The sequence below is a fragment of the Diorhabda sublineata genome, chromosome X (assembly GCF_026230105.1).
Source record: "Diorhabda sublineata isolate icDioSubl1.1 chromosome X, icDioSubl1.1, whole genome shotgun sequence".
Classification (NCBI taxonomy): Eukaryota; Metazoa; Arthropoda; class Insecta; order Coleoptera; family Chrysomelidae; genus Diorhabda; species Diorhabda sublineata.
This window is the reverse complement of record NC_079485.1, coordinates 13,310,558-13,331,773: the sequence shown is the minus strand read 5'-3', so window position 1 is coordinate 13,331,773 and position 21,216 is coordinate 13,310,558. Positions and strand designations below refer to the sequence as shown.

Below are 21,216 nucleotides of genomic sequence, written 5' to 3'. Positions count from 1 at the left end.
AGAAATGCAAAATAAATTTATTCCATACAATTTTCAATGTAGTTCACATTTTAGTTTGAAAATAGTATGAGTTTTCACTCAAAGTTGGAATTGATGAAAATTTTCTACATAGTGTGGGAAACTGCATATATAAATGTGTTAACTAAAGAGTTTTAATGAATAACTTTAATTAAAAAAAACTGAATGGAACTCATGAACATGAGCTAAATAAATTTGGATTAATTCAAAAATTAATAAAAAAAAGCCTTCTCGTGACAATGTTTTTACATTGCCGTGACCAGGATTCGAACCTGGGTTACCACGGCCACAACGTGGGGTCCTAACCACTAGACGATCACGGCTACGAAGACATGTAAAAACGTATTCCAAATTCAGTTTTTATAATATTTTCAAAGTGCTTGACAACGAAATACGAGGGTGGTTTAGGTATAAACCAAAATTTTCCAAAAAAAAATCTATTATTAAATTACTGAGTTGAAATTTTTTTATACCTCCGCATTACTTTCGAATCGCAATCCGTCACGTGTCTCTTTCAATTGACCAAATAAATAATAGTCGCATGGCAACAAATTGGTACAATTAGGAGGATGCTTCCCGATACAATTCGTTCAATTTTTTTCATCGCAATCCGAGTTCTATGCGGTCTGACGTTGTCTTCAAGGAATATCGTACTACAAATTGAAATATCGCGTCGTTTTTATCTGTAGACAGGTTTCAACGTGTTTTTTAGGAGGTTACTTACTGCACGTTCACAGTTTGTTGTTAAAGTTGAAAGTTGAAAAAATTAACCTTCAACTGTCGCGCCTTTGCTTTTCTCCCTTCGTTTTTCTCATTCCATAGATGCTACGGAATATAGTGTTTCTAATGAACCACCCTCGTATGATTTGATGAATGAATTTTTAGATCCAACATAGATTTTTCTATATTTGATAACAAAGGTTCGTTATCAATATCAGTTCAAACAACTGACAGCAGCTTTCACGCGAGTTTGAATTTCCAGACGTTTAAAACATTCAATTTCCATTTTTCTTCTTTGAAAATAACCCGCATTCTACGAAACCGTTTTTATGCACCAGAGTTTGATACGTAGGGAGAAAGATATGGAGTTCGACTTCAAATCCAGTAGCGTAGTCTAGGGTAATTTCAAGTAAATTAAAAACTGATAATAAATATGTGAATATTTTTATATAAAAAATGTGCTTTAAGAGCAGCGATTAACTACTTTCAAAAGATTCATAGAGAGAGGGAGATAAAGCATTCATATATCACTCCCTGCATTATCGACAGTCATGATTACATGTAAATTACATTTACAGATACCTAGAATCAACAAATTTGCTGACATGAAGTATTAATAAAAAGAAGAGTTTATGACATAAACAATAGTTTTTTGAATAAAGGGTATCCGGGCAAAAAATTCGTGAATAGATGACTTGTTTCTTGAAGGAGTTATACAGGGTGAAACTTGAAGCAAATTTTTTTTCAAATAACACTATAGAAATACATAGTATCTACAATTTTGGAATGTGAATCTTGTAATATGGAAAAATCGGAAGAAGAAAACACACATACAAAACTCTGATTCCTATCAAATTTTTCATATGAGGGTTCCAAAAAACAAACAAACAAAAGGAAAATTCGGAAAAATTCACTCCTATTTCAAAACTGATATGATTTTCGAAATTTCCAGGTGACAATATACACCGTTAATTAATTCAAAAAAAGAATACACCAAAAATTGTATATATCTTCAATATCGCAACTTTGAAGGCCTATAAGTCAGAAATGAGGTGTCATATGTATGTCAATTTTTATTTTCTCGTTATCTACTCACCCCTGTACAGTCTGTATATTATTTCATGTGTATTAATTCAGATTTATTTTAGAATTGTCTATGAACATGTCACGTGATAAAACGCATTTTATGTACGTCAATGTATGACAGAAGCGAAATATTTCAACACTAATCCCTTTTCCCTTGGTTTATTTAGTGTGGTATTACCCGCATTAGCCTTGTCTCGTTTCGAGAACGAAAATTGTCCCGCGAGAGATTTTGCCGAAAATGTGCTATTAATAATAATGCTATGTGAAGAGGGCTTTATTTTTATGAAGAATTATTTCACTCTCGATGATATGAGGAATATTTTCTCCAAGTTTATCCAAGCGTCAATTACTAATTGAAACAACTCACATTGTAAACTGAAATATATTCTCTGTTCTTATAATTTATCGATGGTCATTTGTTAAATGATTACTTCTTTATTAAGTATAAGGAATTTTGTTATTTCGAATTTATCGCCCTGTAGAAATGTCACTAATCAAGAAATTTTTCGAATCCCAATGCAATTATTCAAACATGAATGGAAATTCCGAAAAGGACAAGTTCACATTGTTGCGTATAGTTCCCATATAATCGTCTAAAAAGGGCCCGGGGGATTTTTAATTAAACCCAACCTACCCTCGATGGTTTTCATAGGGTACAGTGGCATACAGATAAAATTAAACAAGGAAATAGAATTATTTAAAATAACATATCTAAACATGTAATAACTAATTCGTTATTGGATAATTAGATAGGCAACTCAATATACAAATGCGATCAAATGATTCGTTTAGTTCGTAGATAAATAGCATGATGTTGTATGATAAGGCAACTTATTATACAAACATTATATGATTATAATACACAATTTTTTCACTGTATATAAAAACAATATGTTAGAATCTATTTCGCATGATTTAGATAGAAAAATAATACGATATGAGATAAATCTGATCTATTTTAAAGATTTTTTGATACCGCCACTGTTTTGCGTACAAGCTGTGCCTCGCTCGGTAGCAGATGTTGCCCGTTCGATTCCCGGGGAACATCTCATCCCGATTCCAATGTAGGGTTTGAAATTATTCGTCGATGTTTCCAGATTCGTAATTGAAATACTTCTTGGGTGTTTGCTTATTGTGAAGCCGGTGTATTTAGAGGAGAGCATATGGTTACCGGAATTTTTGATTAATTTTCTATGGAACGTAGTCAATCCGAATAAATAATCTATTTTATAAAAAAAAAATTTAGTTTAAAATATGGATAGTTGAAATAGATTCAAAATTTTCTTACAACCGTGTTAGTTTACGAGAAAAATATATATTTTCTGTGAATTATCTTAAAGGAAGAATCTCATTGAATTTTGATTTTGTCGAATTCCGAAAAAAACAGTGGCGGGGCTAAATTGTGAAAACCCCGTATATCGATTTTGTCTTCATTAAATTTTAGGTAATAAAAACTACAAAGTGTTTCAAGATTATAATAAAATAAAATATTACGAAGTAATAGTACCAAGAAACTTATTTTTCTTTGATGTCAAGATCCTCCTCACATATACCTGGTGTTAAGCAAAAGGTAACACATACATATACTTTTCTGAAAACCTGTAAGAGTTAGCAAATACAAAAGTTCTTTGTTTTCAAAGGAATTTTAAGATTATTGACTTTTGGATTATACGGGGTATCCCAATTCTTCATTATCGACAACTGAAATTTTAAATGGAACACCCCATATTTTATTACGTTTTTTGATTTAGTGGTAAAAATGAAGGTAATTTTGATGAGACCGACCTATTTGATTTCCGCACGGTTTACGAAATATTTGAATTTTTATTGAAAAATCATTATATTTGGAAAATTACGAAAAATTAAAATGAGGATAACTACCTAAATAAATTTTAAAACACAAAACTTAGTTTTATTGAAATTTCGTGATTTTCCAGTCTAGAATCATACTGGGTGTTTTTTACTGTATGAGCTTCGAATCTTTTTATACATACTTTTTATACTTATATACAATGGTTGTGGAATTGGGACACTCTGTATAATCCAAAAGTCAATAATTTCATAATTCCTTTGAAAAAAATGAACTTTTGTAATTAAAGTTTTTTGATAACTCTTACAGGTTTTGATAAAAGTATATAGGTCACTTCATGTTTGATAACCTGTACGTCTGATACGAGCTTATATGATTCTTAGGAATGCTTTTAGGAACATGAAGCTAATTAAGCCTCAATCACCACAGTTTTTGGCTGATGTTTTTCAGGTAGAACAATAAAAGTAAGATCTCTGGATTTTTTGCATTAAGTCTTAGAACATCCTGTATGTTATATTTTGATTATCATTTAACGATTTATTATTCCTTCAAATTGCACAACACTCTGTATGGAAAAATAAGAGATTTTCCAGTGACTGATGTATTTTTTTCGAATCGAGACAAAAAGACTCCTCAGGGATATCTTTTTATCCGCTTTGATGGATAGATAGATATATCACCCTGAAACGAGTAGGTCGTTTCAACATTTATTATATTTATCACTATATCGTGGTTGGTTGAGGCCATAAATAGACGAAAAATGTATTGAATTCTGATTTTGTTATCTAAATTTAGAAATTTATAAACATAACCTACCTTTTGCTTAAGATGCAGCCTAATAGATGCATAATCATTAGTCCTAATATTAGTTGCTCGTTTACTTATACAACAATGTCCTCGTCTGATGAAATTTGAGGTTAAGAAGCAGGAAAAGTCACTAATAGTACTGAATCTATTGGCAGAACAATCCTTGAGTTTTTTAAAAACAAATATTTAATGACAGCTCGATACTTTATTTTTACTATAAATACAAAAATATTCACAACGATTCACTGATAGCATTGTCATACAGAAATTAAACGTTCAAAATGGCTGATATTTTAATGATAATAACCTCTCAATGCATGCGCAAATATATTTCCAGACTTTTATGACCAAGTTTCGCAGGTTAACCAACATTTAAATAAAAATGTGATAGGTATAATTCTAAATATGGCGTTTTCTATTTCTTTTTTATTCAAATAAATGAAATATGTACTAATATGCATACTATACAGGGTGTCCCACGACGATTAAAACTATCTGTATATATGACAAAATACTTCTAGTAAAATCATGAGAACTTCTACGTTTGGGTTTTCGGATATGATCTTTTTAACTAAAGTATTTTCAAAGATGGCCGATTTCCGGTTCCATCGTAACTTTGTTATTTTGAACAAAACACCCTATATATTACTACATTTTTGAAATCGACGTGAAATTTTAGTATACTATTGTCCAAAAACTTTTCTCGAAAAATGCGTACTATTTGAGTTTTTTTTTGTAAAAAATTTGACGAATGCAGGCCCTTATAAATTATTTTTTTACGAGAATTTGCCTGTATATCAATATATATATCAATATATATTGAAACAGTAAATATAAATGTTTGATTATCTTCTTGTCAATCTCGACTGTGGAATTTGAAAGCGTAGATGATAATATCAATTTTTTCTCTTTTACAGATCTCATCCCTTACCCGAACGCAAACGATAAAGTCACCCAAGAATTCCTTCAAAAGGTCGCTGATATCCTCATGGATTACGTAAAGAAACAAAATGATCGAAACGAAAAGATCCTCGACTTTCATCATCCCGAAGAAATGATCAAATTACTCGACCTCAAAATACCCGAAAACGGTGTTACTTTGAATCAACTTGTTCACGATTGCGCCACCACATTGAAGTACCAAGTCAAAACTGGTAAGTGTCACATTCGATGTTCCATTACAATATTCTGACAAAAATTTCAAAAAATGTTAATAAGACACGGTATAATATTTGGAATCTGCTATTCTTATATCTAATGTAAGCCTTGTAAGTCCTAATTGCCTAGGTAATTTCTTGGTTGCCCTAGCATTATCCCATGTAGGCTCTCCAGAATTGGAGAATACTCTGAGCATCTTTGTTTTTGGAGTGGAGCTTTCCCCTTAACCCAATCTTAGAATTTTCTTACGTTTACTCCAACTGGTGGTCCGAATCAGCTAGTCCATGTTGTATCTTTCCACAACCACACCTTTGTTTTGTTTTTCCCTCTCTTACAACTAAAGTTGTTTCTTAATTCAAGAATGTGTTGTCAGCTACTTGGTCGAGTCGTCAATTATTTTATATCGCTTGGGTGTCTAGACCCAAATATCTAGAGTAGCTCTAGGTTAGAACCGTTGCACTGCCCATACTAATGTAGTTATTGTGTAGTGGATATCTTGGTCAGTATATCAAGGAGGTCTTTCATCCCCTTTGTGCTATATACTCATAGTCCAGCTCTCTCGTCTTTTTGAAACTATTCAATTAGTAAATATCACGATTTGAAGGTCCTCTCTGGTACATTTTTCTCTACTGGGAAGGTCCACATTCAGTTTTCTGTAGAGTAGGTTCGTTCATTGGATCTGGCCAGAGGTTATGATAAGGTTTTCCTCCACCACAGGATCCTTTGTATAGCGCTATTAGATATAGTCTACAAATCAATGTTTCAAGACCAATATAGAATTAAGACAGAGAGATCCGCGATCCACCAAATTCGATAGTTCTAGGAATTTAAAATCCACAAATCGTCAAATTTTTTTTATTTTTAACTATAATGTATAAAGACGTGGTTAATTATTATAAATGACAGACCCTTTATCATCATAATTCAATTTCTCCTTGACATAATATCAGAATTAATCTTAAATATCAGATATTATGTAACTGAATACCTGATTTTCGACACATAACTAGGAAAATAATAGAATCAAATATACTCCCTCAGGCTACAAAACAAACATTTCCTAAACACTCCTGCAAGAGATAGTAATTGAATCAGTGACAGATATCTGCGGGCGATCTATTAACAGCCCATTGAAGACCCTAGGGGGGACTATATTCTAACCACCGACTCGAGTAGCTTCCGGCAGAGGGTCGTAGACGTCAAAAAAATGATAGTGCTCGATAAGATGGAAGTGTTCAGTTTATAGATCGTATTTCATATTTCACAATAATTATTATTAAAAACCTAAATATCCAAATAAAAATAATTACAAAGAACCAATTTGGGGCCGTAGTCTCGAAAAAAGTGCGCATTCCTCCGCTTTTCAGTCGCTGGAATGTCAGAGGGTGGTTTTAATCCGGCGTGGGACAGTGACTGCCTCACGGATAGAAAAGAGGGTCGCTCCAAGTGCCCTTAATTACACTTCTCAAATCCTGGGGTGCAAACTTTGCTGTTTATATTGTTTACAGTACAACGAACACAATCAGCTTCGACATACGTCACTATTTCAATATAATACGATTCACCATGGTACCAGCTTAATAGAACTTAAATTTTGTTGATTTAGTTTATAGATCGAACTGTGTATTGTGACCTAGAAGTCTACAATCTCCAGTAATAATGTCTCGTCTTGTCAGAATCATTTCTGCTACAACCAACTGAATCTGCAGCAAGATCTCAAAGAAATACTTACTGAGAACATACTAGATGCGTACGAATCGAGTTGCTTTAAACAAAAAAACAAAAAAGCCAGCGGTGGAATGGTCATCTGTCCAAGTTAAGAACTTTAACAGAACAAACTGCCTGAGCTTCACCACAGAACTCAGCTTCAGAAAATACTGTGAGGACATTAACTCTACACCTGCAGCTTCAAGACTTCACAAAGTCTGGCACTGTGGAAACTTGATGACAGGTTCGCAGAGGGTGAGGAAAACAGAGCACAGCTCTTGCTAAAGATTCACTTTCGGGAGAGTGGTGTTCGGCATCAGGAAACAAAATAAAGAAACATAACAAAGCTACGAGCAGCAGAAACATTTTTCATCCGTTAAAGTCGCCAGGAGTGGACGAAATCTTCCCAGTCCTTCTTTAAAGAGAACAGATATAATGCCACATTTGATCCGTTTCAGTAGAAGCGGCTTAGAGCTTGGGTATGTACCAAAGCCTTGGATAAGAATCAAAGTAACCTTTACAACAAAATCAGGAAAGCAGACCAATCAGCTTGACATCGTCTTTATTTAAATCGATGAAGAAACTGCCAACAATTACATTAAAACAGAGATTGTGAAGTGGAAACTTTAACATCTTTGTCAATTTGCGAATAAAACTGCAAACAAAGAAAACTTGGTATGTGTCTTATTAGACATCTTTAATGGTAGTCTACACGAGGTTGTCAAAAGAGCATTAGACGCGAGAGGAGTAGGTAGAGCAAGACGCCATTTCAAATACTGTTAACAGGGGATGTTCATAAAGGGAAGTTGCATCACCACTTGCTGTCAATGATACACAGATGATCTAGTTATCTACTCAAGAGATTTTGAAAATACACTCTGTGACATACTTGAAAAAGGACTCAAGTATACAAGAAGATGAAGCGTCAACCCAAATGAGATCTACCTAATTTCCTTCACTACATAGAAAAACTCAGCCTTAAGCCTATCAAAATAGACGCGGAAATTATTGAATGGAAAAAGGGGGAACATATCATGGTACATACTTCTCTGGTATAAACATCATAAAAATATGGTGTCCAATAGTCAAGCAACCATTAAAGCTTCAAATTCCAATCCAAACTTATTTGGGAATTACTGGACAAGCTTAATGAGCTAGACAAGAAGAATGAAGTTACCCTGCAATAGATTCCGAGATTCACCGGAATGGACGAAAATGAAATAGTTGATAAGCTCGCTAAATCGGGGACAGAGAAGCCCTTAATGGAACCCTGGTATCAGCTACAAAACAATGAAAAAAACACTGGAAATAAGGTAGATAGGAGCAACCTACAAAGGTAGAGACTCTTCTGGGAAACTATAACCAGAGAAAATTTGTTAAATGTGTCAATCTAAACTAGGACAATCTATTAATACCAACAAGAGTCCTATAGGGGCAGTGTCACTTCAATAGGCACCCGAAGAGAAATGAAGCCTCTATCCACACTCTCTTGAAGTGTGAAACACCACGTAACTTTAGAGCACTACAACTTGGAGGGTATGAAATAGCAGAAGAAGATCCCTGGCGACTAAATTCATCCCACATTCTAGACTGGAGCAGGATTGATGGATCAGCTGTAAACAGTGGGTTACCCAAAAATGTTGGGAATACTAGGAACCGCCAAAGCGAAGTATTAGTTGATTTATTGAATTTATCTCAATTTACAAACTCTCTCTGTATATTTATAGCGATATAACGTATGTGGAATCTAAGCTCGTGACGCTCAGATCTGTCGTGTTATTTTCCGAGCCGCTGGACATGCGATTCCTTCTGCATTCAGACAAAGATTAGTGTAGGAGAGCGCGATTCCTGCCACTCGACTCTGCAGGACTCCCCTTTTACTTTTACTTAACATTGTAGAAGCTTTTTCTATCTCTTCTAAGCCGGGGATTAACTAAATGATGCCATATGTTGCATTCAGGAAGAATTAGAGCTTACGACGTTCGACAGCTACGTTTCTATTTTTGTAAAATGAATTCTCGCAATTTGATCGATCATACGACGAATTAGAATATTTCCAATATCGAATTTATTATTTTTAGAAAAATACCAATCAGAATCTATTCATCAAGTTTTTCATTGTGTCACGTATCATATTTCGTGAAAGGAGTTTGTTCGGCTAGTGGGGATTCAAATTGAATGCAATCAGGATCGTTTTGTGGCAAGAAGGGCGATAACAAACCAACAATAGTCCTAAGTAAAGATTGACGCGTGCCACTGATCACCCTCGAGTATACGAGGGTTGTTACTTACAAGGGCTATCCATAAATTATAATTTCAAATTTACATCGAATTAATAATAATACAAAAAGAGAATTTTATAATGAAATGATGAAAGTCGATAATAATTAATTAAAAAACCTTCGTAAATTGAATTCATAAAATATATGTCTGAAAGGAAAATAAAGAATTTATTACTATTAGCAGATATTTTAGGAAAATTTCGAAATTGAGCAGAAATTGGAAATAAAAGTAGGTGTAGAAAAAAACATATCTAATATATTACATTTGTATTATGGAAAATGAACTGGAATTCATATAGGTGGATTTACTGATCTCTAGAAGACCTCCGAAATGTCGCAAAACGTTTTTTCATCAATCTGAATGGTTTTTGTCCATTCAAATGACCTTAGAGCTACTACATGATTCCTCACAATCTCACTGAACACATTCTACTCCATCAACTCTAATTATAATGCCAGATACCTAGTTTTAGTGTCTTAATAGTGAAATTATTGTTGAAAGTTGATTCGTCTATGAAAAACTATGAATTTGAAGAAGTTTTCTTGCTCTGCGACTCGATCAAGGGCTTAGAATTGACTCATACTTGTCAATTTTGTTTGTTCATATTTTTCTCAACTACTAATCTTGGTGGAATTTATTGCAGACGTATCTGAGGAAAGATAGATACTTTTTGCGCTGTTTCATAACTATGAATGAAATGTAAGAACATCGATGACTGTTTCATCAAGAATATGTTATTGGAATTGTTAAAATTACTAAAATAAAGTACCAATCGCTACTTCACACAATCTATTTATCAGATTTACCTTCTTCAGAATATTTACTATGCCAAGATTTAAATCCAGGCAAGTACTGGAAGAAAGACGGTCTTAGAGAAGTTAAACTGAATGGTTATTACTGGAAAAAGTTTATGGAAGATTATGTTAATTTTTTTTCTTCTATTTTTTTTTCGCGACATATACGTCTCTTCTACTAACATTTCCATTGTACTATACTCTATCATAGAAAAAAGTCTCTTCCCTGCAGATTGAAAACTTGGTTTCAACACTTACCAACAGATAAAGAGAAAAAGACGGTTTCCAAAAATTACCGTCCGATTGCTTTAGTTCCATCCAGTTCCAAGAAGATACTCCTAAACCAGTAACTCTTGAGAAATCTTGAGTTTGCTAGCATCAGATCAACCAAGTGTCTCCTGGGCTATGTAAACAATGGATTAACTGAAGTTATAAAGAAATATGGAAAATCCTGAGCAATCGCACTATATATATAGAAGATTTTGACAGAGTTTAGCATACCAATCTTCTAAATAATTTAAGATCGTACGGTTTGTCGTCGTAATTCATCGACTGACTTAGTAGCAGCTCCACGAAAACTTGAAGTAATCAATACCAAAAATATACTCCATAACAGCTTCTAAACCTCGACAGATTCGACCATATGTGGAGTAATGCTCGTACATTTGGAGCTCGGGTCTAAAGCATACCCTGAAGATGCTCGACTCAATACAGAAGAGAGTAGTTTGACTTATAGACGATTTAGAGTTGACCAGAAACTTGGACAGTTTAGACCTGACTCTGTTTTATCGATACCACCATCGCAGATGCTGTCCAGAATAATCTCGCCTCCTAAAACAGATCTATTCGACCGGTGGACGTGACTCATTAACATCGAGTTCGCCTGCAGACGCTTAAGACGTTAATTTATGGGGATTCCTTTCTCTGCTACCAAGACACGTGAAGTAATTTATTAGAATGACAATATGCGTTAGGTGCATTTTGGATTATCGTATCATTCTATCTTTTATTGAATTTATTATTTAAAAGCTAAAAAATTCGAATAAATGTTGATGAAATCTATTTTCTTGTCTACCCCCTTTGATATTTCTAATTAACGCGGTGTCGTTCTGTCACGTCAGATATTATCTCTGTAATTCTTGTTTCTCTATGAAATGACTGTTTGCTCTTGTAACCCGGCGGTTGGTAATACGAAGATAATATGTTATCTACCCTTGAGCAGATTGTGGCTGGCATAATAATAGATAGAGGGGTGCATCTTTTTACCGCAGCCCACATAAATTTTCCAGATTATTTCAGCGGCTCAGATAAGCCCGCCGGATGTGGCTGAGACTCCACTTAATTGAAAAATTCAATTATTACGATGAATATCACTATAAATTTAAACTAATATTTTTTAACATCGCAGTCTCATTGATCTACACTCTATATTAGAGGACTTTTTTTAAGATTTTGGTAATAAAGTATTTCAAATTAGCTCTTTTTTGGATTTCACGATTTTTCACGAAATTCCTTTAATTTATTTGACATTTGACGAATATTCAAACTCATTTCTTATTACTTTGAATATATTACTATGTTTTTAAAATTGTTGAATATAAAAAATTTTAAAATACTATCTATTCTTGAGATTATTTTAAATCTGTATAATATTACACATTACAAAGGTTGTCTGAAAAGTTTCCACTCGAAGATGTCAGCGATTACCAATATATAATGGGACATATTACATCACTTAATAAGACTTGTGACTGACACACAGATGGCGCTGCAATTGTCAAATTGATATGACGTTTATGAAGTACCAGCTTTCAACAAACTAAATTTCGATCAATTAAAAAAAAGTGCAGCTACTTCTGTTATTTTGGAAACAGTGAATTCAAAACAATCTCGTTTGTTAATTTATTACTGCTTCTTGATAAAAAGAAAATACTGTACAAGTTCAGAAATAGTTTCTAAAGTTCAATCTGGACGTGGTCGTACAGAACCGATGATGGTAAACGTTCTGGTCGATCAATTGAAGAGGTTACTTCAGAAAACATCAAAAAAGTCCACAAATTGGTAATATCTAATAGTAATTGAAATTACTGGAGATAACTGAGGCCTAAAGATATCAGATGGCATGAACATTTGACCATGAGAAAGGTTCTTTCGAAGTGGGTGTCGTGTTTACTCATAGTCGATCAAAAACAACAAAGTGTTGCTGATTCAGTGTTTGGCCATGTAATAAATCAGATTTTTTGCATTGATATGTGACAATAGATTAAACATGGATCCATCTCTTCACTCCGAGATCAAAACGATCATCATCTGGGTTGACTTCATCCGGTGAACCACGTCCTAAGCGTCCAAAGACACAATAGTCAGCTTGAAAGGTTATGGCTGCAATAATTTGGGATGCGCATTGAATATTGTTTATTGACTATTTTCAAAAGGGAGAAAAAATCGATAGGGAATACTGCAAAGAGTTGTTGAGTCGTTTGAATGTAGAAATTAAGGAATGTCGAAGAAAAAACTACTATTTCGCCAAGACAATGCACCTTTTCACAAGTCGATGGCGAAGATTCTAATTGCTTCCTAATCTACCGTATAGTCCAGATCTGGCCCCCAGTGATTACTGGCTATTCGCTGATCTCAAAAAATACTCACTGGTAAGAAATTCAGCTCAAACGAAGAAGCAGTTGCTTAATTTTGAGGAAAAAAAAACAAATCCTTCTACAAGCACGATACAAAAATTTCATCCATTTTGAATGTTTATTTTCTGTTTGATAATCGGGATTTTTCTGGAACTATAAAAAATTGAGTATCGAGTTGTAACCCAATATAAAATGTAAAGTCATATAGACCTATAAGTCTGTTTTCTATAATGAAGAACTTGACCAGAGAAATTTACTACCAAAGATCGCTACTTGTAGATTCAATACCTTGATGAACAAACACGATTCTTCAAATTAAGCTCCGGAGTTCCAAAGACAGTAGATGCTCCATGGTTAGTGCCAAATTTTAATATAGCCCATGATTTTTAAGTAAAATCGATCAAAAAACTTATCAGTGAATAATCTACCGAATGATCTAATGCCTATTTAAAAATGGCCGCCGTGGACAAATGCTTTTGGCGTGAACTTCTGTGTGCAGATTCATACACTTTGTGGAGTTATTTGTTAAGTTTTAAACCTCATTATTTCCAGTTTCACTGCGAAAAACCTTCGTAATGACCTGCTACTGAAAGTTCCAAATTTCCTCCTGAAAACCTTGCTCTGTTGGTTTCTTCTTTGGACTTTTCGGTGTTGTGCTTATAGTATAGGTGAATGGTACAACTCATAAGCACATATCAGTCAGATAATCTGCAGAATACCTCTTTAGCCTGCAAAATTACGTAAATTAGAGGATAGTACAACCAGCCTCGATTTGAAATTGGTCGTGGTTAACTTGAAGGCTCTAGACCCATTGTAATACCCTTTATTTTCAACGATTTGGAAACTTAGTTAACTAGCTAGCCTAACCTAACCACCAAAGATAGAATATCTTTCCTCTTTTTGTTAGCATATTTTTACCAGCACAAAATAAATTTTTCTATTTTCCTATTTATAATTCAGCAACAAACATTTGACGTCGTTTCTCCGCCTTGGAAAAGCAGCGACATAGTAACTGATCGATCATTTCTTCTTCTATGTTAAACTCTTTGCAATAGTCACTAACAATTTATGAAGTGCCAACAATATAATGTCCAAGGATCGTTCTAATTATGTTCTGGATTAATTGTTGTCAATCTCATTATCTTTTGTTTTATCATCTTCATTTACCTTCGATCAAATCGGATGGATATCGTGCTATTACCTGACCATATATCCCGATGTTTGATGATGCTGATTCCTGTGTCAATTTCATCGGTAGTAGCGCTGTTAGTGTCTTTTTGACATTCATTTTCACTTTCTATTTTATCATTTTTGAAGCAATTGCTTTCATGACTTCCTGGTTATTTATGTAGATTGTTGTGTTTCTGTTCGATTCCTATATTTTAATGTTATATTTATCGTTATAAATCTCGTAGATTTTGATTTGGAATTGACTTATTTTCGTTTGTACTCTGTATATTTCCTGAAAAATAGAAGCATCTTTGTGATGTTTATATCCCTTAAAACGAATTAAGTGTAATCTGAGGTCACGTGCGTCGGCAAAAAGGGTGTGCATGGACCTGCAATAATGTCTTTGTTTCAAGTCCACTGACATTCAATTATTCTGGGCAATAGCCCGAAATAATGATAGATTGATAGCTTGGTCGTTTCAGAACGTCAAACGATCTTCAAAGTTGATATTTTCCTGTCCGGGAACGTTTTTTATTGTTTTTATTTGATGTACGAAAAGATTTCTATGATATCTAAAATCACTGGTACGCAAAAATAGGAAAGTCCTTTGGAAACGAAAATGTTGATACTCAGATGTTTCTAGTTTGAAAAACGAACCAAAATTCAATTAAAACGGTGATTATTTTCTTGTTGTTAAAGCAAAAGCTGAAGGAAATTGCTGAAATAGGTTTACGTTGGTTCATTAAAACAAAATTACCCCAAATTTAAAGTATGCTCTTCAAAACTTGCTGAAGTTCATCCATCTCATGCTACGTATCTTGCAGAGGTTTCATCACTGACAGCTTCTCTCAATCTCCTTCTCACTGTAGAAGTACTCAACAAAGGCAGATCCCTAGCTGAGCTTGATCGGAGCTGCTATCTTTTGACCAGTGAGTCCATCTTCAACGATTGTTTTCTAGTCCCAAAGCTCATGGTCAATAGTGTATAGTAGAACTAACATCGACCAGTGCAGATTTTCGATTCGCTTTCTTGAAAATCGGTTAAAAAAACTATTCTAAGTCATACATTTCAACGACCAAAAGAAAATAGATCACGTTTTGATTTTTATTATTAAGAATTTATAATTAGACGAAGAATCTAGAATCATTTTCTAATTATAAAAGATTTTCCATTTTTTTGGAGTTAAGGAAATTTGAAATCTTCTCGACATATGTCCCTTTCGAAGTACTGCCAATTTTTCGGCCAAAGAAACAACCATTCTTTTGGTAAGGTCATGAATATGATGGCAATATCCATAATAACTAAGACCAGTTCTAGTACTATAGATTATATCGTGGCATCGTATGATTTTGAATCTACATACTGTCCTGTTTTCAATTCAGGTCTCTCTGATCATGAAGCAGCGTTAAAAAATTTTCGGTTAAGTCCAATACTAAATATGCTTCTCGCAAATTATGCTTTTTATTTTTTTTTTTTTTTAATTTTTAAAGCTTCAAGCACCGTTGTCAAAAAACTGAAAACACTAACTGATCTGGCATCCAATTCTTTTTTTCTCAGGCGTATTAAAAATTAGCAAAATAAACCTTAGTCCACTAAAGGTTTACGTATTTCTGCAAAGAACATGCGATCTTTATTCTCGAATAGTGTCTTCTTCAAAAACTACAAAGACAATAGAAGCTGCCAAAGATATTTATCGCAATAGAAGACTCACTAGCTCTCGTCATGTTTCTAAAGAGTTGTGAATGATCTAAGAAATAAGTCTTTTTTATTGAGCATAATCTCTACTTCACTTGATAACTTTAATGATCACTTTGTGAATGTAGCCAAAAATTTATCAAATTCTATTAATTTCAATTAATTTATTAAAAAATTGCAGTGCTACGATTTCAAAGAAACACCCCTAGCATGGTTCAAGTTATACCTTACCAACAGAAGTCAGCTTGTAAGGATTCATACAACAATGTCTTCTTGCAGGCCAACACAATGTGGAGTGCCCCAAGGCTCAGTACTAAACCCTATTTAGTTTCTTCTGTTTATAAACGACATCGCATCAGTGATAAAATATACTAGTTTCTTTTGGATCAACCCTGATCTCACGGCACTTCATAGTAGTAAAATTCTTTTTGGGCTTTTTGGGGATAATTCCTTGAAATAGGAGTTACATATCTCAAAAATTAAGTTCCTCCTGTTTTGAACTGAGATCAGTTTCCAAAGAACTGAACTTATCCACCTCCTTAACAGTTTATTACGCCTCTAGTGACTCACATCTCCGATATGCCCTTGCCTTCTATGGTGTGATGTGACTCAATTTGAGCGAATCTTCAAATTACAAAAGAGAGCTGTTAGTTATTTATTCGGATCATGAAGCAAGGCTCATTGCAGAACTTCTTTAAATGATTAAGCATTCTGACTCTTCCTTCCTTATTCATCTTTGAATCCGTTTGCCTAATTAGGAACGCGCAGCATGACCTTTACCTACCTACTCCACGTTCAGAATTAGTTGAGGACTCAATATTTTACAATGCAAAAAAATGCACAATCACTTGCCAGTTGAAATCAAATCGATTATTATCTATCACCATTACCTATAATTTTGTTATTTATTGTGATTTTCTTCTGTATATAGAAATTTTATTCTATTTGTATGTTATTTTAATGTTTGTTTTTTAGTTTTTACAAGCTTTAGTCTACAAATTGTAACAATTTTTTGACAATAGAGCATTTCTCACTCATAAATGATAAATGTATCATGGAAATGTTATGAGAGATACGAAAAATGGATTTAAAACGGAGCTTAATACAGTAAAACAATAAAGAGAGCGACATATCGAAATCAGTATCAATATGTTTTGTATAAAACAACATATTTTCACTTATCTCGATGTTATTAACAATATTATCGATTCCACTTAACAGCAGTGCTTAAAAAACATGTGTGCCTCTCGACAACCATTTTGTTATTTGAACACACAATTTACGTAACTTGATAACTGACAATGGATATTAGATAATACTTCAAATTGTACACAAAAACAGTTTATATGAAAAATAATTATATAAATCAATAAAAAGGAAAATTTTTTAAAATCAGAACTGATTTAAATCACTCCAGTTCACGATTTAACCGAAAAGACAATACGAGACGAGAAGTTTTACAAATTCTTTTTGAAAAACAAGTTTTGAAAATACCTTAAACAGGACTACGTATCCCAAATGTAGTTTATAAAGCCCGAGGATATTTTATTCCTCCCGCTTCCAACTTCAGGAGTCGTTTCTACAATCAATCTCTACGGAGTTTTTCAAATATACTCCATGTATTATAGACAGATGGAAGTTTTAAAAAGGAGATAAGGGCATTAATTGTAGATGAATGTAGTTGTGGAAGGTTTCAAAAAAGACGTATATTTATGTGGAAGTTGTGGGAAATTATTGGAAAAAGAGAAATGCTTTATTGTGAAAAAATTGTTACAATTTATGGATAAAAGCTTGTAAAAACTGAAAAACAAACATACAAATAAAATAAAATTTCAATATATAGAAAAAAACCACAATTATAGGTAATAGTAATAGGTAATAATCGATTTGATTTCAATTGGCAAATGATTGTGCACTTTTTTTAAAATTGCAAAGTATTGAGCCTTAAACTAATTTTGAACGTGGAGTAGGTTAGTAAAGGCTCCGCGTTCTTAAGTGGCTAGCCGTGCAACGATCTTTTTGAAATTAGAGAAGCGTGCTTACGAATTAGGCAAACTGATTCAAATTTACCTCTCATTTGTAAACATAGTAAACTCAAAACACAAAACAAACTAATAATTAGATCCATTTTAACATAAGCAGCCCTAGTCTACTACACAAGTACCAAACAAAATTTCCACACCCTGCAGGTGGTACAAAACAAGTGCCTCCGTATGGCCATTAAATATTCATGCTACTCAAAACTTCCTAGAACCTCGTCAACCACTGTCAAAGACTTCGTTACCAACATTTCAACAAACTTTTACAATTTCTGTCTGCCAAAAGATCTTCGAGAAAAACTCAAAGCCGCTAATCGCGCCTGCATGGTTCACTAATCACATGGTTTGGCTGAAAAATACCAAATTTTATTAATACCGAAATCATTCAACGTCAGCCACGTTGCCTTCTCGAAAACTAAAACCCTGATCGATTTTTGAAACCATGTTTTTCAGATGCTCTTCAGGAATATTTGAGCCGAAAGATTCTGGAAGTCACAACTATATACCAGGGACAGAGTTATTGTAACTACGTCAAACTTGTGGATAATGCCACGATGCAAGGAACCACAACATTTCTTCCAGACGTACACACGACATCTAGGGATCGCCAGAACAACGGCCAACATACTTATTGTTATTCTTTTAGATGTATTGTAAATAGGGAATTATAACAGAAAATAAAGACATTCTTAATAATATCTAATAATGAACAAGGAAGGAAAAGTCAGAATTTTTCAAAGAAGTCCTTGCAGTGATTACAGCTGTTTAGTCCAAGTGAATATCTAACAGCTCTATTTTGTAATTTGAAGATTCGCTCAAATTGATTACGTACCCCAGAAGGGAAGGGCATATTGGAGATGCGAATCAATGAAGACATAATAAACTGTTAAATAGATAGATAATTTCAGTTCTTTGGAAACAGATCACAGCTCAAAAGAGGAGGAACTTAATTTTTTTAATAAGGCAGCAATATGTAACTCCTTTATCCACAATAATCCCAAGCGTGGATCCAGGGAGGGGTCATGGGGGTCATGAACCCCCCCCCCAAACCCTGCATAAATAACTTAGTTTTTTCTTTCAAAGTCGATGAGGAATTGAGGTTTAAAGTGAAAATTGCGTAAAGTTCGTTATTATGCTGTCAAAAACAACGTAATTTTGTGGGTAAAAGGCTTAAAAATCACTATGTCTTTGGGGTAGGTCTCGTCCTAATACCAATGAACCCCTCAAGACCCTGGATCTGCCCTTGAATAAGCTCTAAGAATTTTACTATTAAGAAGTGCTGTGAGATCAAGTTTGCTCAAAGAGAAATTAGTATCGTCTACAAATAGACTTTACCACTGATGTCTAGATAGGCAATGTCGCTTATAAACAAAATAGGGCCTAGTACTGAGCATTGGGGCAGTCCACATTCTATGGGCTTGCAAGAAGACATCGTTTTATCAACCCTTAAAAGGTGATTTTTGCTGGTAAGGTATGACTTGAGGAGTGATGGCTGTTTAGACTAGAGTAGACATTATTTAGGGGGGAGAATATAGCATTATTTTTGCATTTGTTACTCAAAAACTCAAAATTGGTGATGATATTTAAACAGAAATGATAAGAGCTTTTTTTTGACCAATCTTTCTATGACCTTAGATAACGTGAGAAGTAGTCCAATTGGGCGTTAATTCGATGTATGATTTTTATCTTCACCTTCAAACAGAGGTCTTTAGGCAATTGAGAAAAGTGCTATTTTGAAATGAAACGTTAATTAAAGTGGTAAGGTGATTTAATGTGCAATCGGGTAGACATTTTCAAAGTAAGTCCATCAGTACCAGATGAGGACTTATTTTTGTTACCTTTAATTGTACTGCGAAGCTCTGCTAAAACTACGGGTATAAAGAAGAAACCGTGTAAGTTAGCATTAGTATCAGGGAGATATTAAAGCGGGTCAAGGATAAAGGAGTTATGAAATTTGATAAATTTTGGCTACATCATTAAAATCATTAGATGTAGTCGATGAAAAAGCCTTATTTCTTACCTATTTTGACAACTTTGGTTGAAGTTTTGAAAACGGCATAATTTGCGAAAAGCATTTTTAGTATGTACTTCGAAGCACACGCTGGAAAATTTGGAAACGTAAATCTGCGAAAATATCCAGATAGTCTTGAAATCAATAGATCAAAAAGGACAAAGGACGAGTTGTTGCGATGTATTCTGCTGGGTACTTGGACGCCATGGAAGGAAACTCCATGCAGATAGGTTTCCATTTTCAACCAATTACATTCCCAAATAGTTAGAAATTACCTAAATTAAAGTCTTAACGAGATGTGATAAAAAATCAGTAATTTGCAGTAATTATTTCCACTTGTATGTATAATGAAGAGGTTGAGGTTGTTGAAAAAAGGTGCCAGGTTTATGTACAAAATCCTATGAAACATTCAATGATTAGAAGATGAGTAAGACAATTCAATGAAGGATCTTGTCGAATGAATGATGAAGAACGTTGTGGACACTCGTCTTTGTGTACAGGAGTTTGTAATTAGTGCTCATTATATGGAATTTGTAATGAATAACACAATGAATTAGTTAGTAGAATAACACAAAAAACAATGGACAATGAAGACGATGATGATTTTCTTTCTTGGATAATCATAAAGGTTAAGCAACTAGGATTACTGACAAAAAACTTCTACAGGGATTCGGCCATACTTCACTTTTGGCGACTTTGATGTCTTCTTACACCTAAAATATTTCCTAGGTAATTAACATTTCAACGTTGATGACGAGCTGAATAATCGAAAACAGTATTAATTTTTTATGAATCGAGTGTCCGCAAAATTTATATAGAAAATTAGTACTTTGTTTGATAATAGAGGTTTGGATTGGTCAACTATAAAGATATGATTTTATAGGTCATCCGCATTTCTTCAATCAGCTATCCACTGGTCTGGATATAGTTTCCATGGCCGGAGAATGGTTAACAGCTACAGCAAACACCAATATGTTCACCTACGAAATTGCTCCAGTTTTCATTTTGATGGAAAACGTTGTGATGACCCACATGAGGGAGATTATTGGAAAAAACTGGAGAAAAGGCGATTCCATATTAGCACCAGGTGATTTTTTGATCCACAAAGATCATCTAACCAACCTTTTTTATAATTTTTTCGTTTTAAAGGTGGTTCCATCTCCAACCTTTACGCCTTCTTAGCCGCCAGACATAAAATGTTTCCCAATTACAAAGAAAAAGGAATCGCTACTATTCAAGGCCAATTGGTTATGTATACCTCAGATCAGGTGATGTTTAACAG

At 33.9% G+C, this 21,216-nt stretch overlaps 1 protein-coding gene and 1 non-coding gene across 2 annotated transcripts in view; one reads left to right on the top strand and one right to left on the bottom strand.

Moving 5' to 3' along the window:
- LOC130451205 (glutamate decarboxylase) overlaps nucleotides 1–21,216 on the top strand; it is a 55,169-nt gene that overhangs the window by 17,434 nt on the left and 16,519 nt on the right. Inside the window, exons 3-5 of the mRNA XM_056790071.1 lie at nucleotides 5,359–5,595; nucleotides 20,818–21,021; nucleotides 21,084–21,202. Of these exons, the coding sequence (XP_056646049.1) occupies nucleotides 5,359–5,595; nucleotides 20,818–21,021; nucleotides 21,084–21,202 (560 nt within the window). The remainder of the gene's footprint in view (nucleotides 1–5,358; nucleotides 5,596–20,817; nucleotides 21,022–21,083; nucleotides 21,203–21,216) is intronic.
- Trnah-gug (transfer RNA histidin (anticodon GUG)) lies at nucleotides 270–341 on the bottom strand. Its single transcript has one exon. It is a non-coding gene; the product is annotated as a tRNA-His (tRNA).